Below are 22,163 nucleotides of genomic sequence, written 5' to 3'. Positions count from 1 at the left end.
CCAGCTGGGTCCCTTCTCTCTCTCTTTCTGAGGCCTCCTGGACTCAGATCTCCCCACCCCCACCCCAGTGCTCCCACATAAGGGGGGCGGGAGGAAGCTTCCGGAACCTGACTGAGGGGCCAGTTCTGGTGCCTGTGGGTGGGCCGCCCGCCGCGTGGCCCATCAGGCGGCTTGTGTGCTTGATTGCCTGTGATTGGCTGCAGCTGAATTCAGCAAAAACTATTATTTGCCCTTGATGAGCCAATCACATGGCCTCATTGGCCATTCAGAGCAGGCACTGGAACCTGGGGGGAGATGGGACACAGTGAGGCTGAAGCATGAAGTCCAGTGGGGTTCTCAGTGTGTCCCCTGTAGAAACACATTGGGAACCAGGACTTACAGATTCATAGACCCTAAAGTTGAGGGGATGGGAAGCCAAAATTCCCCAAGGGGAAGCTGGGAGTGATGGGGAGTGAGGCCACACCTGCTTCTACCTCCTGTTCCAAGGACCCGAGTATTCTTGCCTATTAAGGACTTGGCGCTTGTAATGTCCATGGATTTAGGGTGCATAATGTGCCCCAGATGATGGCACCACAGGCTTGCTGGATACTGTCTCTGACCTCGGTGGCTTTGCTGTGTTTTAAAAGGTCTTTCCACCCAAGAGAATGGAAAACATATGTCCACACAGAAATATGTACAGTAACGTTCATAGCAACATTATTTGAAATGGTTTTAAAAAGTGGAAACAACCCAAATGTCCTTCAGCTGATGAATTGAACAAAATTTGACATATCCATATAATGGAATATTATTCAGCAATAAAAAGGAATGAAGTTCTGATATAGGCTATGTTGTGGACACATCACTGCCCTGGCCAGTGTGGTTCAGTTGGTTGGGCGTCGTCCTGTGCACCAAAAGGTCACCAGTTCAATTCCCGGTCAGGCCACATGCCTGGGTTGCAGGCTCGATCCACCAGGAATCATGCAGGAGGCAGCCAATGGATGTTTCTCTCTCATCAGTGTTTCTCTCTCCCTCTCCCTCTCACTCTTAAAAAAAAAAATCAATACTTTTTTTAAAAAAGAAAGAAAACATTATGCCAAGTGAAGGAAGTCCGTTATAAAGGGCACATACTATATGATTTAAACTATATGAAGTGTGTAGAATGGACAAATCCCTGGAAACAGAAAGTAGACTAGTGATTGCCAGGGACTTGAGGGAGGCAGGAATGGGGTACAAGGTTTCTTTGGGGGGTGATAAAAATGTTTTCATTGAGTGTCAATGGTTGCACAACTTGGTGAACAGACAAACAATCATGGAATTGTATACTTGAAAAGGTGAATTTTATGGTATCTGAATTAGATCTCAATAAATCTGTTAAGGAAAAATGGTCATTCCACCATTGCCAGGATGGTGAGGTCAGTGAGGGATCAGTGGCTCCTCCATTCATATGCCCACTAAAGCACCTCCTTTGCTGTAAAGTGGGCTCCTTGGTGCAAGGAATCCGTGGGATCCCATGTCAGTGCATCAGACATGGGTAAGCTCTTGGATATGCAGCACCCTGCATGGAGGGAAGGAAGACGGACTTGATATGGTAACTGCATGTGTGCCCATCCCAGTTGACATGAATCACTGCCCCCTCTCAGCTGGAAGAGGTCCAGTGTCGTCAACTTACCACCACGTGGGGTGGTTGAGCCCCTCGAGAAGGAGGGCCATGTCAGAGGCTTAGGACTGGTCTCTGCTGCTGGCAGGGTGGGCATTCAGCAGCAATAGTAGCTGATCGACCTTGGTCTTGGGCAGGCTGGGGTCTGAGGGCTGGACTCCAGGATGACTGGGGGTGTCTGTTCAACAGAGTGACCAGAGAGTGGCAGCCATTGGACCTCTTGCCCCTAGTGGAGGGGGGTAAAGTGATGATCGGGGCAAGTACAGACAGTGTGGCTGTTCATGGCAGGGGTGCTGAGGGCCATCAGGAGGTGGACAAGAGCCGTCTCGGAGGCCGTGGGTTAGTCACTTTTGTCAAGGACTCTGCAGGCCAGGTGGTTCTGGGCACACCGAAAATGACCCATCACTTACAAGGACCTCTTGCAGGTGGGGAGATGGCTCTGAGGCATGTCCCGTGTCCAAGACTAGCACAGGGTCAGGGACTCTGGGTCACGCTGGCCAGGAATACCCAGGATGTGAGCCCACGAGGCTGGGGCGGTGGGCCTGGCCGGGCAGACAGCACCCCCGGCTGTGGCCGCGGACGGGGCAGGAGGCAGGCTGAGGGACAGGGAAGGTTCGGAGTGGGCATGCGCGCAGCGGGTGTGCCTTTTAAACCGTCATCAGCCTTAGTGTTCCAACAGCCCCGTTCACTTTGTGAAAGCCTTTTCTTTGGAAAAATAAAAGAAGATTGGAGGCAAGTACAATATTTGGCTGTGGTGGCTGCTAATTTGGCACTGAATGTCACCTCCGCCTTTCTCTTCCCTGATGCCAAGTGCTCCTTCCCCAGCTCCGGTTGGGCGGGGTGGAGGGGAGGGATGGGGGTGCAGGGCGGGCTCCCAGGCCTCTTAAGATTCGAGATTCATTTCCTTAAACACACATTGTCTCACTCCAATTTCACGTCCCAGCAGTTCTGGCGAGGAATTAGCAGCCCCTGGGAGAGCGCGGGCAGGTTCTGTTTACAAGGGGCGGGGGCGAGCTGGGGGGGGTGGTTTCGCAAGCAGGGGGCTCGGGGCTGTTTGGACAGGGAGCCCACAGAGCCCCTCCCTGAGTCAGGGGCTGCCGCTCTCAAAGAGGGATCCAAGTGGGTCCTTTGACAAAAAAAAAGTGTCAGTCCTGCCCTTTTTAGATGCCTGCATACTGGAGGAGGGGGACTGGTAATGATTTGGGGGGCAAATTGAGGATATTGGGTTCTCAGATCAGAAAGGACCCTTAAGACCATTTGGCCCAACCCCCCATCAGAGAGGACTGGCTGAGACTGGGGGCCAGGGTCCCCTTTGGTGACAGCAGCCCTCAAACTCTGGAGGCCACACTGCTTTGAAAAATCAGGTTCCTCACCTCTGCCTGCGTGTCCCCTCCACGGCCCTGTGAGCTTAGGAGGCTACAGCCTTGTCATCGTGTGAGAAGTAGCCTCGCTCAGTGGGTAGCCCCTGGGACCCAGCCTCAGGTCCCCCCCCCCCCCCCCGTCTCGGTCAGTCCTTGGGGCACAGGGTCCCACAGCCCAGCTGCCTCTCTCTTCAAGGCGCCAGGTCATTATGTGTGTGGCAATGATGGTCTTAATGAGGAGTCTCAGGAGGATGACACTTTAACCCCCTCAGTGGCACCCTTAGACAGCATGACAGCCCCCAGGGAATTCAGGCCCCCTGGCTGGGCTTGTTTTGGGATGTCCTCCAAGACCAGGGCTGTCCTGTTCTGCCCTCTCTGCCCTCCCCCTGCCCAAACCCACAGTCACCCCCAGCCCCAACCCTGCGGAGCCTCTGGGCTGGACACCCCATAGATGCCAAGTCAGAGCCGAGCCAGAAGAGGACTTGAGGGGAGGCTGCCGTCCCCCAGCTCTCCTGGGCGGCTGCTCATTCATCACTGCTTAGAGGAGAGACCTGTTAATTTGTCAGCCCATTAGCCGGGCACCAGCAGCATATGGACCCGGTTCCTGCTGCCCTCTCCCCACCTGTCAGACAGCGTCATCTGGGCTCACTGAGACAGAGGTCCTGGCTCGGATGACGGGGCACCCTCCTGCCCCAGGCTGAGCCCCGCGGTGAGGCAGCTGAGGGTGCAGTGCTCTCAGCTCCTGCAGCGTTTCTGCGTTTGGAGTCGGCGACATAAGCCTCTCCAAGCCGTGGGCTGAGGAGGGCCCTGCTTTTAGGAAACGGGGTGTTATTTTTAGTGTTCAGAGAAAGACAATTTTTTCTCACCCACTATCAGCAAGGAAATCAATTGTTTTTAGATCCTCCTGTCTGCGGGGTGGGGGTGGGCAGGAAGGATCACCTTGTCCCATTGTTCCTCCCCTACACACACACGCGTGCGCACACGTGCACGGAGGGAGTTTGTGCCCTGGGCTCTCTATTGCAGCCTGGCATGTAGAAGGGGGTCTCTGGGTCTGTAGGATCAGTAGCTGGAAGGAGGCAGCAGCCCAGAGTGGGTAACCTGAGCCTGGATGTGTGACCAGTGCTGGGCTCCGGTCCCTCTAAGGTGATGGGCAGGGGGTAGGGAATGGGGTCTGCTGGAGGGATCCCCGGGCCCGTCACATGCACATAGATGTTCCCTGAGGCCTACTGTGTGCTGTACTTGAGCAAAGGGATACAGGGAATTTGGGGAGGTGCTCAGAGAAGGGGAGAGGCCTGGGGTGTGGAGTTCTGGGCAAGCAGACAGAGGAGGCTGCCCACCCCAGGGCACAGGCAGGAGAACCAGAGGGCAGGTGTGCGTTCAAAGACCCTCAAGGAACGACGACCAGACAGGGCTGACCTCCTGCCCTGATTCTGTCCTGCAGCCCCCAGGAAAGGGGCCAGCCAGAGTCCATCCTCAAGATCCTGCCCAGCACCTGGTGACTTGGGCCCAGAGACCCTGCTCAGGGGACCTCTTCGAGGGGTATCCCCATGGGCCCAGTGGTGTCGGTGGGGGTGGTGTGGGAAGGAGAGCTGCCCGGTTCTCTCCCTGCTAGGGAGGAAGCAGGGCCACCTTATGTAATTGGGGCAATTTGTTCCGCTCTTGTCCTCCTGGCCTCGTCGCTCACCACCTCCTTGCTCAGGGAGCCCTTGACAGAGCTAGAAGCTCAGGCTCCCTCCCTCCTGCTGGAGGTCACTGAGCAGAGGACTCAGGAACCCAGAGTATGATCTCTAAGACCTATGGGTTGGGGCTAAGGACAGTCACAGGAGCCTGTGGGATGGAGACCAGCTGCTGCGAGGTGGGCAGGGTCTGGAACGGGTCTGTGTTCAGGCATGTGGTTAGTCTGTGTGGTCGCTGAGTCCCAGCTCCACCAGTTACTCTCGGTGCCTCAGTTGCCTCATCTATGAAAGGGGGACAAGGGCTGGGGCTTGTGAGGATTTGATACAACAAATGGCCAGCATGGAGGCTCGCTCGGGCCCCACTGGCATTGGCAGCTCTTCCTGTGGCACTCATCACCCCATCAAGCCGGGCAGAGAGCGGTGGCCCAGCGGGGGTGGGAGTCCAGGAGCGGCGTCTGCCTCCCCTGGGCACAGCACACTTACTCCGAAGTTCATGGCTATTCAGCCAGGGCTCTCTCGGTGTTTGCCTGTGCAGCCGGGTGGTGGGTTCTATTTGCACAGTTCGTTTGCATGGCAAACACCGTGCGCGGACGCAGTGAAGGCAAACGTCGGTCCCAGTGGCTGCTGGGATTCTGCATTAAGGAGAGAGAACCTGGAGCTGTGGATGCCAAGAATCGTCTCTCTCCCCACAGCGAAGTGAGGAGAAACTGAGGTGCAGAGAGGAGCCAGGGCCTGCTTAGGAGCACCCAGCTGGGAATGGTGTGGAGATCACTGACCTCCCAGCTCTGGGAGACCCTTGTGTGGTGGCCACCCTGAATTTGGGGGGTCCAACATGGGAGCTTTCCTATGAGGGCCTTGGAGAGGGGGGGTCCCCTCTGGGCACGCATCCTCGGTGTGCGCGTCCCTGTGTGTGCCTTTCCTGAGCACGCCATCAGCGTGTGCAAGGCCTCGTGTCTTAGTCCTGTTGGTTTATTTATTTATGCTTCCGACTTGTTCTACAGGAGATTTAAGGGCACTTACAAGGATACATAAAATTCAAGTAGGGCCCATAAATTGGGAAAAACTAGGGGAAGGACCTAGATGGAGCTGGGAGGTGCCGGCAGAGGACACAAGGAAGACAGCCTCGGTGCGGCCGGCTCCCTCGTGCGCTCGCGCTCACCTTGGCTCTGGGGCCCACAGCTTATCAGTGCCTGACACTCAGCCTTGTGATAAGAGGAGGAAGCCCAGCCAGGCACCCCTGGGGACCCTGGTCCAGAGGTGACTGTCGGTCAGGCCGTGCCCTTGCCCCCACCAGGCCCCGCACCCATGCTGCTAGGAGCTGCTCCGGTGCCGTGTCCAGCAGGAGAATTTAGGGCCATGACCTTTAGGTGGCCCCAGCCGCTCGGGGTTAGAAAAGTTCCACTGTTTAAACATCTCAAGTGGCTGCAGCTGCCTTTAGAGGTGCAGATAGAGACACACAGAGCCTCACCCAGGCCTGGGGCTGCTGGGTACCCAGTGCCAGTGGACTGGTCCAACTGGGCTGTGCTGCTTTCCTGTGAGCCTCAGTGGTAGGCCCCGGGTGCGATCTGTACCTGGCTCCCTGGGCACTGGGCATGAATGCAAGGAGGTGAGCGTGTGTGTTATGCACGGTGGGGCGGGACTATAGTGTGTGCTCGGTTACTGGGAGGACCCTGGGTGGCTTTGTCCCGAAGGGGACCCTTGATACCATGGGAGGCCGCAGCCACCTCCCCGGCTTACCTCCCTCCCTGTCTGTCCCCCATGCCTGACATGCCAAGATCTCCTGTTTTCACCAGAGTGGCAGCCCGAAGGCCCCTCGGCCTGGGAAGTTGGGCCCTATGGGGCAGCGTTGGGCAGGGAGGGCGCCCCAGCCTTGGGGGCAGCCCTGGAAGGAGGCCCTGTGCGGAGCCAGCAGCACCTCGCATTTGACCTTTCATCTCCCAGGAGTGTCCCAGAAGGCCTGGCCCAGGTGGCTCAGAGCTGTGTGGATGCTGAGGGCAAAGGCTGTGCCAGCCACACCTCTGGCAAGGGGCAGGGCCAGGACTCAGCCCCAGGGTTTGCTAGCTGTCCTAACTACGAGTGGGGGGGACTCGGGCTGGGAGGTCTCCCCTTTGGACAGATTCCGACCCTCCTGGCATCTCAGTTTTCTCATGTGTAAGATAAGCCAGCCTCTGAGCCACTCCTAGTGTCCTTGTCACAAGTTAGGGAGGGAGGCAGAGAAAAAAAACAGGTGGACCAACCCCCCCTTCCCACCAGGGGAAGTCTGCTTGGAGAATCTCAGGCAAGGCCAGTTTCTGGGCACTCCGGGGCCCCTGAGGGACCTGCACCAGCCCCTGAAGAGGGTTGCCCACCCTGGGCAGCAGTGCTGGGAGGGGTGGAATGGAGGTGACACGGGCAGAGGGAGCAGATTTTGTCCTTTGCTCTCTGGCCATCCGACCTGTGTCAGGCCCAGCCTCACGTCCATCTCACGAGGGTATTTACGGGGGTAAATTTCTGCACGCTCTGGGCTGAGGGGCAGGTGTCTCTGGTGAGATCTCAAAAACCACTGGAGCTGAGGGTTTGCTGGGGCCTCTCACCCTCGCTCCCAGAACTGTCCTTCCTGAGAGACGGAGGCTGGAGAGGGCCTTATAGGGCTGAAGACAGGCTCAGAGGGAGAAGGGGTTAAAGAGGCCAGATGGCCAGATAGTGACCAGACCCCGGGTCTCTCCTCGGGCTGTCGTGGGGACGGGGGGACTGTGTGCGGTGCTCAGAAGGCAGGGCCCATGTCCAAGGCCACGCTTTGCCAGGGCTGCTTGATGTGGTGACCTAGGTAAAGGGCAGGCCAGATTTGTCGGTGAGGTGGAGGAACGGGTGGGCATTGGGGCCTGGAACTGACGATGGGGTCTGAAAAGACCAGGACCTCAGGCTCGCCCCTCACTGCCTACAGTTTCCAGCCAGTTTCTCCACCTGCCAGAGCCTTGGTTTCTTTAGCTGTGCAATGGGACCAATACCGTACCCGCCTCTTAGGATGGTTCAGAGGACAACTCAGTAGGTTATGCGCGGAGCCCTGTCTGGCCACTTGGAGGGCCTGTCATCATTGTCAGTACCTGTCTGCGGGCTGAGAGCTCAGGAGTCCTGGCGGAAGGAGGGGCGGGGAGGCAGTGGGAGAGAGCCGAGCCAGGGTGGGTGGCAAGAGGGCCTAGACATGGCAAAAACAATCTGTTTCCCGTAAACATGAGCGCCCACACCAGCCGGCCGCCACCCGGCGACTTCTGCAAGTTGGGAAAGTGTGGGTATGTTTACTCGCACTCCCCCGTGCCAGCTGGTATGCTGGGCACAGCTTCCCTCCCAGCTGCCTCGACAGCCGGCGGCTCCCAGCTCAGGGAAGGGGGAGCAGGCAGGGGCCCCCAGATCTCGCCTTCATTTCGGTTCACCTCAGGCTCAAATCTCCCACTCCCGATGCTATCCTGGACCAAATCGGGAGGACAGGCCCTGAGAGTCCCTATAGCTTGTGTCCATGTGGCCAGGGCGTGACCCAGCCCCCCTGCTCTCCAAGATCACCTGAGTAGACAAAGGCGGAGCTACCTAGGGACCATGCCTTGAGTTTAGGCAACAGGTATTCCTCCAGTGGGGTCCAGCCCCCCTTTCCTCCCTCTAATCCAGCTGCCATCTCAGCAAGTGCTTCCCACTGGGGTATGGACAGCACCCAGACGCCTCAGCACACCCAGGAGCAACGAGTGCACATTTCAGGGGCCCTGGCACCCCACGCCTCGGGCTCTCTGCTCTGAGCCTGGCGTGGCAACTGCAGGAGGCACGCCCGTCACCCTCCTGAGGTCAGGGCAGGTTCTTGGCTGGCAGGGAGTCTCCGTGACACTGCCACCCACCACCAGGCCTGGGCCAAGCATCGTGGACTGAAGGAGAGGTGAGAACTTGGAGGGAGAGGTTCAGGGAAAGGGCTCCTTAGGCACTATAAGGCCCATGCTAGAGCTATAACTTGTGACCTTGGAGATGGGGCGTGGGTAATGGAGACATGGCCCTGAAGCGTGTGCTTTGCGGTGTACAGGTGTGCGCACAGTACTGACGTGGGTAGTCAAGGACACTAGAGTGTGCCACCTCCCGGCCTCCATGGGTTTGGCCAATTGGCATGATCACCTCTGTGGTAGGAAGACACCCCCACCCCACCCCATCAGATTCCTTTCTCACCTTCTACCTGTCCTCAGAGTATCCCCTTGACTCCAAGGGAGCCAGAACCTGGGAGGATAGTCACTGACCGTGAGCTTCACATAGACACACTGCCATGGGGGTGCTGTTATCTCATGGTGGCAGCCTTGAGTCCAGGGACTGTGTAGAGAAACCATGGGTGACTCCCTTCACAGCATCCCTGACAGCTGAGCTTGCATACTTCCTATAATGGGGAGCTCACTATCCAGACAAAGCTCCCAGGATTTGGGACCCCGAAGTGTGAGAAAGTTCCTCTGGTTTCCCCTGAGCTAGAATATGCATCCCCTCTGGTGCCATCGGAAACCTTGAAGAAAGGGCCTATGACACTTAGAGCTGGGTGGAGGCCATGACCCCTCTGGGATCATTCTCTCCGGAAAGATACAGGTCTTAATGCCAGAGGCCTTGTTCCAAGTCAGGTCTGGAACAGTGGATGGAGAGTCAGGATTGATGTGGACTTGAAGTCAGGTTAATTCACATCTGCCTCGGAGGAGCAGACCGGCCACACCCAGGAACGGACCACTGGACCGGCTCCCTGGTGGCGGGTCGCGCCTCGCAGAGGTGGCCTGCTTACGGGAAGCACAGGGAGTTGGCACAGATTGGCCCGAGCTCGACTGGGAGGATTCGGTTTATTGTTTTGTGTTGGGTTTTGTGTCTTTTGAAAAACAAGAGATTGAGCCTCTTTATGCCATGGATTTTACAGCGTAACGAGCCAGCGTAATTTCCCATTCTCGGCGGCAAGTGCACTTTTTACACTAATTGCATAATTAGACATAATGTACTAATTGCAGTAATGGATGACAGTCAACTAAACTTTAACTTTAAAAACAGGGAGGCGTTGCTGGGGGTGGCGGCGGGGGCTCTGTGCCCCTGTGAGTTTTCGGAGGGAAATCTGCTGGTGACAGCTCCTGGCAGCTGCCTCTGGGGGGCCAAGGGGCCCTGGAGCCACAAAGGCCTTCTCAACTGTGATCTAGGCCACACCCCTCCTCCCCTGAGGACCCCACACCACCTTGGTATCCACCTCCCTTCCCCTCACTTCCCTCCTGCCCCCCACAAGCCCCTGTGTCCTCCGCCAAGCAGTCCCCTGGCTTTCCTTCCTCCCGGCCTTGCACCCACCAGTACGCCTGCCTAGAGTCCCTCATCCCCTGTCCACCCCCGGGTCTGGCAGGCTCCCACCCAGCCTTTCAGACTCTGCTCAGATGGCCTCTCCCCTGAAAAGCCATCCCAGTCTTTTCCTTGACCCCACTCCCAGCAGGCCACCCCCACTCCCAGCAGGCCACCCCCACTCCCAAGTGTCTCTGGCACACTGCTCTCTGCTCCCACCTCTGCTATTAGCAGTCTGCATAGACATCTGTCCTCTCTGGATGGTGAGTCCCAGGAGGGCAGGGACACAGTCTGGCCCATCTCTGCTGCCCCAGGCTCAAGAGGGCCCCAACCAAAGCCTGTGGCCTGAAGGTATAGTGCTCAAGGGGAAATGAAGGACATGGGGTGGGGTGGGGTGGGGAGGAGATGGGACCATTCATGGAACACTGACCCAGGATGGCCACATCCTCACCTGATCCTGGAAGCCAGGCCAGGAGCCTTCTCCCCGCTCCTACGCTGCGTTTGTGTTCATCATAGCCCAGGCAGGGCCACGGTGGGAATGGCCTGGGTGGGTGTCTGTGGTCCCCTGTAAACAAGAAGTTTATTCCATGAAACCCCTACTCAATTTGAAGATTGGTTTTTAATAATATGACAACTAGTATCACGGTGTACAAACCCTGCTTGTAACATGACACCATATGTAGCTGACTGTCTGTGGAGCCATCCCACCATAGGATGGTGGCAGCGCCGCATGGCCACGTGGGAACCTAACGTGGCCGCTGATGAACGCCAGCAGCTGATGCAGTGTGGCATCGAACTCCCCCCGGGCACCGCCTGTGTGATCCCGTGGCTCCAGGCCCCTCGCCCTTGCCCTTGCCCTTGCCCTACTCTGAGTCCCGCATCAGGAAGGTCAGGGAGGACCACAACTCCTACACCAGGAGGCCCTCAGCCACACAGAGTCCAGGGCCTGGTGTGTCCCCAGAGCAGCTGGGTTGGGGTTTTTGTGCACCTGCTGGGGGCCGCCCCTCGGTCCAGTCAGGAGCTGGACTGCGAGTCTCAAGGCTGGTTGGGTGAGGGGAGAGCCCAGGAGGCCCAGCCTGTCCTGGATCTGACCTGTGTGCTCTCAGTGGAAGGGACCCCAAGGTACCCACCCGGCTGCTCCATCGGTCCTGTCACCATCAAGGGTGATCAGCAGCTATATCGATACCCTTGGTTTTCCCCATGAAGGCACAAGACAGGCAGCAGCTTGGCAGGGCTGAGGGCAGGAGCTCTGCCCTGACTGGCTGGGGTCCCTGAACTGACCGTTCAGTCCCCTGTCACCACACCTCCCTCCTGGCCCAGCTCCTGGTGAGCCCCCCATCATCCACCCAAGGTTCCCCTAATCCCTGGCCCAAGTGTACCCCGTTCTAGCAGCTGACCCCGTCTCCAACCCCAGGCCCTGTGGCCTCCAGGGCTTGCTCATGCAGGCCGGCCCGGGAGGCCCAGCCCACTGTCTCTGGTCCTTGCTGCTGTCTCTCTAGAGACCTGATGGCCTGAGGGCTGGGCAGCTAGACCCCCCGCAGCTGCTTTTGAGACCAGGGACCAGACAGTGAGATGTGGCTAGAGGGGGATGGAGAACAGGAAACCCGCCGGGGGTCAGATCATGGGGCTCAGCTCCCTGCACCCTGCCTGTGCCCTGCCTAGCAAGCACCCTGGGCGGGGGGGGGGGGGGAAGGGTCCGGAATGCCGGAGCACCCAGCTGAACCCCCCGCTGAGCCTGGGCCTTTGAGGAGACAGCCAGCAGCAGGGCCCAGCCTACATCAAATCTTTCTCGTTCCATTTTCTTTCTGATTTAATTTTCCAGAGATTAGGGCTCGTTCACCTTTGCTGCAGAGAGGAGTCTCGCATGCGTGTCTGTTTTTCACTCACAGGGTTGGGTGGTTGGTTAGCTGATCAGGCTGGTTCTGCCAGCCCTCCCCGTGCCCCCTTCCAGAATGACACTCCTGCCTTCCATGGGCCACAGCCCTTCAGCATCACCCTGGCTCTGCCCCAGACCCCTTCAGACCCACCAAACCACCAGCTTGTCCCGCACACCCACTATGCCAGAGGCCTTACCTTCAAATTTGGCGATAAATGTGAGGAACAGACCTGCACGGTGTGTGACCTAAAACAAGGGCTGTGGATCAGATTGACCGGTTCAAATCTGAGCTCTGCTGTGGAACTTAACCTCTTGGACCTCAGTGTACCAGCTGCTAAATGGGCGTGATCTGAAGGGTCCCTCCTCAGGGGTCGTCAGATCAGCGACGTCAAGGGTATAAAGCACCTGCCCCAGGATGGAGAGCTACACTCGGGGAACGGGGCTGTTCCTGTGGCCCCCATGGTCCCCCTCCCTCCCTTTTCCTCTCCCCATACCGTCCCCCTCTGCCTGGGCAGGTTGGCTACTGACTTGCGTCCGGGCCCCACTGCTGCTGGCTTTCCGGGACTTTGCCTCTTCAGTGTGATTGGGGCTGTCCGGGTCACTGGGACCTTTTGTCTCGTGGTGGCTGTGTTCCAGGCACCCCTCTCCTAGTCAGGACTCTTGACGGCTGTGGGGGCTGGGCTGACTCGTCTGCCCCTGTGAGCATCAGGGCTTCCTATCCAATGTCACCATTCCTCCAAGTGTCCTCCAGGCTCACCTCCCCTTTCTGTGAAGCCACCCAGGGAAGCAGGAGGCTCTGGTGTCCCTGAGGAGGCCTTGGCCCCACAGACCCTGGAAATCCCTCAGCCAAAAGGCTGGCCAGACTCGCTGGAGCTGAAAGAGGGGTGGGGTTGGGGCCAGCACTGGGCAGGGGCTAAGGCGATGAGGGAGAGATGGAGGGACAGGCCTCCGTACCTGCTGAGGGGCGGCCTCGAGGGGAGGAGTACGCCCAGGGGAGCCGTGGCCGTAGACGCATGTTACGGGGTGGGGGGGAGCAGGGCCTCCTGGGAATGAGAAGGTACAGACTGCCCCCTGCATCGTCCCTCTGCGCCTCGGCCACCCCGCTCTTCCCATCCTCAGCCCCTGCGCCGCTGTCTCCTGCCCTCCCGTGTGCCCACCGGTGCCCAGCCAGCCCTTCCCTAGTCTGCTGCCCTGCCCCTGCCTTTGCCACCTCCTCTGTGGCATGGAGCCCTGTCGCGGCGGGTGCGGAGCTCTAGCCACCTGTAGACCCGCGGCCCCGCCTGTCCCTGGCCCAGCTGCCTGTGCGGAGGTGGGGGCCGCGCTGCTGTGGGAGCTGCTGGCTTTTTCCAGTTAGCTCGCGGGGCCAAGGACGCCAGCAGGCATGCGGTCCTGCCGCAGTAGCTGAGGCCCTGTGCCTGGTGCGCCCTGGCCTGCCTGTTCCTGCTGAGCTGGCCCCGGGGGCCAGGGCTTGAAGGGGAGCTCCCCCTGGGGCTCAAGGGGAGCCCGCCCTGGGCTTGCTCTGGAGGTGCCCAGGGCTCTCCCGGGCTTCCTGCTGGGCCTGCAGGTGGAAAGCCCCTCCCGGACTGCATGGATGGAGAGGTGACCTATCTCCCAGGGCGGGACCATCTGCCGGACTGTGTCTCTCAGATCTCCCTGAGACTCAGGGCCCACCCCAGGGGACAGGGGCAACTGGGGGCAGGGGTAGGGAAATGTTAAAAGAGGGTTGAGGCACCTGCAATAGAAGGAAGGGAGTCTGTTGCTCTCCCAGGGACTCATTTGGGATTGGGGGACAGGCTTGCTGGTAGCTGGACCAGCCCCTGCCATTCTACAATTCTGCCCTCATCTCCCCAGAAATTCCTAGCCCATTCCCCCACCCTTGCTCGAGGGAGGATTTTGATAGGCAGGGAAAGGCAAAGGGCAGCAGGGACAGCGTGAGCCAAGGGGTAGTGGTAGGAGTCAGCAGGGACTGGGGATCCGGAGGCTTGGTCTGCAGGTGCCTGCCAGGTCAGTGGGCCAGCAGAAGGGTACCACAGTGGGTCCTTGGGTAGAATGGGACAGGAAGAAAGCATGGCAGACACAGCCCAGTCTCCAAGGAGTAGCAGAACTGCAGGCAGAGTGGAGTCAGAGCTGGGTCTAGCGGGCCCCGGAGCTCTGCTCTTGAACATGGAATCAGGCGTGTGCATTTGCCGAGGGTCCGCTGCACACAGGCCCAGTCCTCGGGGAGAGACAGAAGGGAGCTGGCTGTGCCTGTGCCCTATTAGTGGCGTCCCTGTGTCTGGGCTCCCCTGCTGTCACCTCCAGGACCCAAGCTGAGGTGTCAGAGACAAGGACAAGATGGCTTGGGAGGCACTGCCCTGGGAGACCAGGGAGGAGGGGGGGGCTGGAGGTGACAGACCCCAGGAGACCTAAGCTGTCCACCTAGGAGTGGAAGCCAATGGCTTCAGATCCTAAGAATGCAGATATAGCAGGGAGAGAGTAGAGGCAGGAAGGGGACTGTGATTCCTTCTGCAGAACTCTGGTGGTGTTAGCACTAGCAGTAGCTACAATAATGTAGGCTCCTTGCAGTCCTAGGCCAGCCTGGGAAGTGGGGACTGCTGTCCTCTCATTTAGTGCATTGAACAGGTTCAGAAATGGGGTGGCTCTTGGCAGATTCCCCGCTTTCAAGCCCTTGCACCATCTGTTAGGTGTGACCCTGCCACCTGGAGACCCACTCCCTGGCATCCCCCTAGCCCATTCACTGTGCCAGGCTGCAAGGGACACCCTGGACCCGGCAGAGAGGGACTCCTGGGCTCCCTGAGGAGAGTTGTCAGCAGCCACACAGTCTAGCCTCAGGTCTGGGGCTGCCGCTGCTATGGACAGCCCCAAATAGGGGCACCTGGGAATGACCTTGACGCGGGCATCAGGTGTGAGAAGTTCATCCCATGCCCTGAGCAGCCAGGCAGCTGCGCCCCCTGCTGGCACAAGTGGACTTGGGTGCACTCAGCCAAGGCTTCATTCAGCCAGTGTGACTGAGACTGTGCCCCCCCCCCCCCGGGGTGCAGTCCAAGGTCAGGGAACCGGTATATTTCTAATGTCCTGAAACCTGGACAGGAGGGCTCAGGGAAGATGGGGGACCTGGCTTTGCCACTCATGTGTCCTTGATCTGTCCTCTCCTGTTTCTGAGCCTGTTTCCCCAGCAGTGGGCACCTGGCTCCAGGCTTCCTGCATTTCCCAGAGACTCCCGGGCTCTGACCCCTCCTTCACCTCTGCCTCCACCTGGGGACCTCCGTCCTGAGGCAGGGCCCAGGGCGCCTGGGGAACAGCCAGGCCTGGTATCCACTTCGGGCCTCCATCGTTCCTGGCTGTGCACCCAGGCCCCGCAACTCGCTCTCTAATCGCCACTGCTCTGTGGGAAGGAGCAACTTCACCACAAATTATTTTGTTCTAGAAGGACAAAAAGAAAAGAGAAGCCGGCGGGATGGGGGCGGGAGGAGGCGATTGCAGCTTTAACCCTTGGACTGCCAGGTGCTGGGTGGGGGCGGGCTCTGGAGCACCCAGTCCCCCACCTCCTCCCCCTCAGACGCCCGAGGCCCTGTCTCCCCTCGTCTCTGTCACTCTCCCGACCTTATCTCTCTTGCCCGTCTGTCTCTCATCAGCTGCCGATCCCACCTCCTTATCGCCTCTCGTCACCTCCTCTCTCTCTCTCCGCATTCCTTCTCTTCTGCACAGCCCCATGGCACAGCCTGGTGGCCCGAGCTCAGTCATGGTGGCGCAGACCCGCTGGGGTCACCTGGATGGACACATGGACCCATCAGGCTCAGGCGCACACAGGGTTGTACAGTGCATACACACGTGCGTGCACACACTCCCCCAAGACTCCAGCCACGAACAGAAACGCCCACAGATCTGCTTCTCACATACGAGCCCCCAGGCTCTGTGCTTCTAGAGGCTCTAACCCCACCCCGCCCTCAACGCGCAGGCTTGGGCGCAGACTGATGTGTGTTGAGCCATAACACACGCTCACTCATGCAGACTCAGACTGTCAGATTCACACCCCCACTTGCGTGTGTACACAGGCCCGCCCCCCAAGGTGGAGAGAGTGGCGGATTCGTTCCCCCATGTACCTCTCCTTCCCTGGTCCCTGCTCCCATATTCTGTGCCCTGAATGACAGAAGATCCCCTGGAGGCACCCAGAGCTCCGGCTACAGTTTCTGCAAATGCCCTGGGGCCGCGCCAGCACAAAGGGGTGTGGATGCCTGAGCCCGTGTGGAGGGGTGGCTGTGAGTGTAATGCACATGGGGGCGTATAGGTGTGTGTGCACGTGTGAGCATGAGAGCATCCTTGCGTTGGTGTGTGGTGTGCTGTGTGTGCTTATTGGCCCACCCGCCACACGCCCTGCCTCCTATCCAGCCCATGCTTCCCCCTCTGCTGCCCTCAGCCACTCTGAGCTAGTCAGGGGTTGCTGCTTGTGGCCCCTGGGGGAGGAACCCTGAGTTCCAGAGAAGGCAAGCGACAACCCCACCCTCCCAATCACAGCCGATGCCAGCTGCGGAGCTGGCCCTTTGCCTCCCAGCATCTGCCCCCGACACTGCTGGCTTGAACCCCCAGTGGGTGGGGGACAGAGAGCAGGGGTGGGGGTGAGGACTGTGCTGTGCACAGAGAACGTGAAGGGCCGTGACATGGGCCTGTGTGACCCTCTGGCCTCACCCTGGCTCTGTTTCCTTCCAGATCTACAAGGACAACCGGAATCTGTTTGAGGTGCAGGAAAACGAGCCTCAGAAGCTGGTGGAGAAGGTGGCCGGGGATATCGAGAGCCTGCTAGACAGGAAGGTGCAGGCCCTGAAGGTAGGTGTGAGTGTCAGGACTGAGGGAGGACCTGGCCCTGCACTGTGAGGGTTGTGTCCTAACCTCCCAAGAGCACGGCCCTCCTGGCCTCTCAATGCAGGCTGGGCCATCACTGGCAGGGCTGTGCCCATGTGGACTATGGTGGCTGTGGCAGGAGCAGGATGGTTTGATCTGGAGTGGCCTGCATGAGGGGTGACCAGGGGTCTCAGGGACCCTGTGTGGGTATGGTGGTGGGGCCCAGGCAGAGTCCACCTCTCCCTCCTATTGGGCCTGGGATCCTCCCATCCTCCGCTTTGTCAGTGCGCCCTGGGCGACACCTGGCCAGGATGCTGACCTGTTGGTGGCTGGGGGTGGGCTGCTGGCTCTGATGGGGAGGGAGTGTGAAGGGAACCTGAAAGCCCCACAGAGAGACCTGTGGCCATGTGATGCCGGGGACCGGAGCCTCTGCTCTGCCCATGACTTTGAATGTTCCTCTGCCTCCCTCCGGGCCCCTGTCTCCTCTCCATACTCAGAGAGGTTGCACCTGTCATCTCTAAGGCACAGTGTCTCTGTGGGGTGAGAACCTGCTGGGCCGCCCGGACCTGCTGTACAGAGCTGGCCAAGCCCGGGGACAGCAGCTGGAGGGGCTTCTGGAGCTGCGGGGTGCTTTGGGCAGGTTATACAGTAAATGAGGGAGGGGCCAAGTGGCCCCCAGATCAGAGGCACAACTGCAGCTGCCCCCACCTGTGTCAAAGGGACAAGTCCAATAGAAAGGAGGAAAGTACAGCCCCGGCCGGTGTGTGCAGTGGCTAGAGCGTCGGCCCCCGCCCCAAAGGGTCACGGGTTTGATTCCCTTTCAAGGGCGCACACCTGGGCTGCAGGTTTGATTCCCGGCCCTAGTTGGGGCGCGTGTGGGAGGCAAGCGATCTATGTGTCTCTCTCACATCGAAGTTTCTTTCTCCCCACCCCTCCTCCCTTCCACTCTCCCTGAAAAAATTCAATGGAAAAAATATCCTCGGGTGAGAATTAACACTCAAAAAGGAAGTACTGTACTGACACACAGACAATGGGCAATGGGCATGAACTCGAAAACATTATACTAAGTGAAAGAGGCCAGTCACAAAAGACCACCTATCGTGTGATCCCATTTCTGTGAAATGTCCAGAATAGGCAAATCCATAGGCACAGAAAGTGCATTAGTGGGTGCCTAGGGCTGGCAGGGAGGGGATAGGGAGTGTCTGCTAATGGGTATAGGGTTTCTTTCTGGGGCGATGAAAACATTCTAAAATTAGAGTGTGGTCATGGTTGCACAACTCTGAATATGCTAAAAAACCACTTGTATTCTGTACGTGGGTGAATTTTACGGTATGTGAATTATATATCAGTAAAGCTGTTTAAAAAAACAAAAATACAAACACATGAGCAAGCCCACCAGCGCCGTGCCCAAGCTCAGGCCAGGGTCCTGGCAGGGTCAAGTCAGGACGGCCACCCAGCCTAAACCCCCACCACATCCAGGCCCGGGAGAGATCCAGGAGCCCTTTCCCCAAAGCTGGGCCCTGCTGCCCACCTAGGGCCCCCTGCCTGTCCCTGTGTGACCTAGATCATGGAATAGGGGGAGCCTCCCACCCACTATGGGCCCAGAGGACCCTGTCCCTGCGCCACATGCCAAATTCTGCCCCAAGAGGCAGGGCAGGTGTGAGTCTCCTTTCCACTACCTCTGCAGCCCAGCCCATGGCCTGGTGCTCAGTGCACCAAACACACATTACTCTCAGTGGAAGGGTGATAAGAAAAGACACTCCCTGATCAGGCGCTCACCATGTGCTGAGTCTGTCACGTCATTGTCACAGCAAGCACGTGAGGGACGCCCACTTCACAGAGGGGACACTGAGCCTCAGAGGTGCCATGCAGAGCAAGGATTTAGCAGAGCCAGGATGTGGCAGAGCCAGGATTTGAATCCTGGTCAGTAGGACCCTAAGCCAGGCCTTCGACTCCCCACATAATCCCCGAGGTGAGCATGGAGCCCACAGCCCTCCCTTCCCAGCACTCTCCTGGCCAGTGAAGTCCCCCTGCTGCAGCACCGCCTGGCTCCTGTCGAGTCCCCCATTAGTGAATGGAGGGAGGACCATGAAGCAATGACCTTTCTGAAAGAGGAACTGGGTGTCAAGTCCCAGCTGGAAGAACAGGAGAGTCCTTATCTGGGTCCAGCTCTGCTTCCAATCTGCTATATGAAGTAGGCATCTCCCTCCCCTTCCTGGGACTCAACAGCGTGGGTCCTGCCTCAAAGGCCCACCACCTCCTGGTGGTAGGTGCTCCTAGAGAGGTCCCTTCCATGTGTCCGAAGCTGAGAAGCTGAGGCTCCAGCAGGTTTCCCAGACCTGTGGCTGCTGGTTGCTTCAAAGCCCTGACCTGGCTGCTCCCACCTGACTCCTGGCCCCATAACCCGCCCCTCGCAGCTTGGAGAAGCTTGTTACAAACATCTGATTGAACCTGATTAGATGAGACAATGAACTCCCATCCTGCATTGCTCAGTTCCCTCTTTGCAAGACCCAAATTAAAATTCCAGACCAGGGCAAGAGGATTTAAATTGGATTACTGGATGGGGTCTGGGGAGAGAGGAACAATGGAATGTGGCTGGGGGGGGGGCAGACCCCCAACATCCCTTCCTCCCTTCCTTCATATGCACTTAGGCTACAAACAAACATGGGAAAGGAGAAAGGGGCAAGACTTTGATTAAAAGCACATTAAAACATAATTAAGACCAAAGCTCATCCTGAACAATTAAGACCGAGGTGATGGGGACAGGAGCCATGATGCCCAGGCCCCAGCCCAGACCCACTGCCTCAGACTCTGTGGGGTGGAGCTGGGCTCCACAGACGATTCTGTGTAGATTCAGAGCTCGGGACATTCTCCTGAAATGGCAGAAATAATTCCTTCCGTGATCACTGGCCTCTGTCTGAGTGCCTGCCACGTGCCAGCCAAAGATGAGCTGGAACATGCCAGGTTGCTCCACACCCTCCCTACTCCTCTTATTCCCATTTTACATGGGAGGAAGCTGAGCCCAGAGTGTTAAGCCATTGGCCCAGGTCTTCCAGCAAAAGCAAGCATTAAATCCAGGCAGCTGGGCTCCAGACCCCCCACACTACCCCCCAACTCTGTGCAACCACCAGTGGCCACATGACATTTGCTGTCCACAGGGGGATGGGGTTCTGCTCTCTTCTGATGGGCTCGCTCTGTGATGACCTGGTGACCTTGGGCAAGTCCCTGCCCCGGCAGTTCCTTCCTTGGGCAGTGGCGATGACACTGAGCCCCCCTCCCAGCCCGGCCCCCACAAGGCCCAGGTGGATGGGACGGGGGGTGCTGCCGAGGTTCTGGTACTGGGGGCTCCAGTGGGCAGTGTTCCCACCATCAGTGGCCTCTCTGGGGAGCGAGCATCATTTAAAGAGTAAAATTAAAAACCCTTCTGCATGCAGCCGCCCTGCTTTTGCTGCTAATGGCCACTTAACCCAATTAAACGGATGCATTGTTGGCAGTGTGACCAGGTCTGTTCAGGAACTGGGCTCTGGGCTGGGTGCTCAGAGGAGCAGGAGGAGTGAGCCGGGGGCCAGGGCTGTGGGGCAGACGGCGCCCCTGTCAGGAAGCAGAACAGCCGGCCTGCCTCCCGGCCCCTCGCCGCTCTTTCTCCAGCGTCACCTAACACAGGCGTCCCCGTGTCAGTATTGTTGACATTGGAGCAGGCAGTTCTGTGTTGTGGGGGCTGCTCTGTGCCCCGTAGGAAGTAGCCAGCATCCCATTAGGTGTCACTTCTGTGCCACTCCCCAGCTGTAACAGCCCAAAATGTCTCCGAATATTGCCAGATGTTCCCCCTGGTTGAGAACCACTGGTCTGATGCAACAGAGAGGTGCTGACGGAATGGGGCAGCTCCTTCAGTCAAGGGGTAATAGTGAGCTTAGGGCTGCCTGGAGGGGGCAGCAAGGATTGGGGGGGGAGTTCAGAACTGGGTCCGCAGATGCTTCATTGATGGGGGCCACGGGGTCACCCGCTGCCAAGGCTTGGCCCAGAGTGGGAGCCTCCTAAACGTCATGCCGAGGCCGAGGCTCCGGGTTCTCCCTCTAAAAGGCGCCTCGGTGGTGGACAGACCGGCGGGCGGGGGGGGGGGGGGGGGGGGGGCGGGGTGGTGTCTGCAGCGCCCCTGCCTCCGCCCGCCGCCTCCGGGCAGCTGAAAGGTGTGCGCGGGACTGGCGGTGGCTCCCGCCTCCCTCCGTTACGAACATTAAGAGATCTTGACCCTTCCACTTTCCCGCTCTCGAAAGAAGGCGCACACGCGTGGAGCCAATTAGGCACTTGTGTGGGCGCCGGGGCCGCGCAGCCGTTTCTCCCTGATTGCGGCGTTTGTGGCTGACCATTCCCGCCTCACCCAAACAGTGCGGCTGCCCCTGGCGAGGTGCCACTGTCACCCAGAGGAGCCGACTGGGGCCCCCAGGAAGGGGGGCGGGAGGGAGGGGAGCGCTGGATTAGCGAACGGACATCTGAGAGTGCCTATGGCGTGGGAGCCCTTGGGACCACAGCCTACAGAGGGGCCAGCAAGCAAACGAGGGAGGGGACTTGGGGGGGGCGAGCGCTCAGGAGAGACCCGGCAGCGTGGGTGCTAGAGCGGCACCACGCCAGAAAGGGGTCAGGGGGGCTCCTTGGAGGAGGTGGCCGGCATGGGTGCAGGAAGGAAGGGGAACTGCGGTCCACTCCCCATACACCCGAGGGTCCTGAGAACCAGCGTGAGTCTTGGGCAGACATGCTGCTCCAGCCACTGGGGACGAGTGTGGAGGACAGCCTCCCCAGGTGGCAAGAACCCAGAGACCCCAGAAGGCCTCGGGTTGAGCTGGCAGGGCAGGGAGCTGGCCTCCCAGGGAAGGAAGAGGGAGACAGTGCAGGTGAGGTGTGGTCGTGCCTTGGGTGTGGTTGTGTTTAGGGGCGCGGTGTGGGGCGCTGGTGTGGGGTGTGATATAAGCGTGGCTAGGCCATGGTGGGGGGGCCGAAGCATAGCTTTCCCCCCTCTTCACCCGCCCACCGGAGCTCGTGGTGCTCAGAGGAGGCCCTGCTCTGCCTGTCAGGCCTTGGGAAAGGCTGAGCTGTGGTTTGGGGCTGGACTTCTCTGGGATTCCCCCTGTGGGGAATCCTGGCGTCTCTCCTGGCTCCTCCTCCAAGGTGCAGGGGCCTCAAGAGGGGTCAGAGGAGCTGTGACGGTTCCTGAGCTTCCACTGGCTAAAGGAAGGGACTGGGGGCTTGGGGTACAACGTCCCGGAGGCCCACAGAGCCTGGTGGGTCAGGTTAGCCTTACACCCACCCACCCCACTGCTGAGTTCTCCCCAGCAGCTGCAGGTCAGGGAAAGGGCTGAATACGGCCGCGTGTCAGGCCAGGAAGCTCAGCATCCTGCTTGTCCTGACCAGCATCACCCACCTCCTGTGGGGACATCTTGGCTGAAGTGCCTCAGGCCCAGGTCTCACCCCAAGAGGAG

The 22,163-nt window shown here is 58.9% G+C and overlaps 1 protein-coding gene across 2 annotated transcripts in view; it reads left to right on the top strand.

Moving 5' to 3' along the window:
- Positions 1-22,163, top strand: part of CACNA2D2 (calcium voltage-gated channel auxiliary subunit alpha2delta 2) — a gene marked incomplete at its 5' end in the record, with an annotated part of 110,917 nt that overhangs the window by 39,088 nt on the left and 49,666 nt on the right. For both annotated transcript variants that reach the window (XM_081159976.1, XM_081159975.1), the window contains one exon: positions 16,558-16,674. In XM_081159976.1, coding sequence (XP_081016102.1) covers positions 16,558-16,674 — 117 coding nt within the window. The remainder of the gene's footprint in view (positions 1-16,557; positions 16,675-22,163) is intronic.

Source organism: Miniopterus schreibersii, assembly GCF_964146895.1.
Source record: "Miniopterus schreibersii genome assembly, chromosome: 15".
Classification (NCBI taxonomy): domain Eukaryota; kingdom Metazoa; phylum Chordata; class Mammalia; order Chiroptera; family Miniopteridae; genus Miniopterus; species Miniopterus schreibersii.
This window is presented reverse-complemented; position numbering and strand designations above follow the sequence as displayed.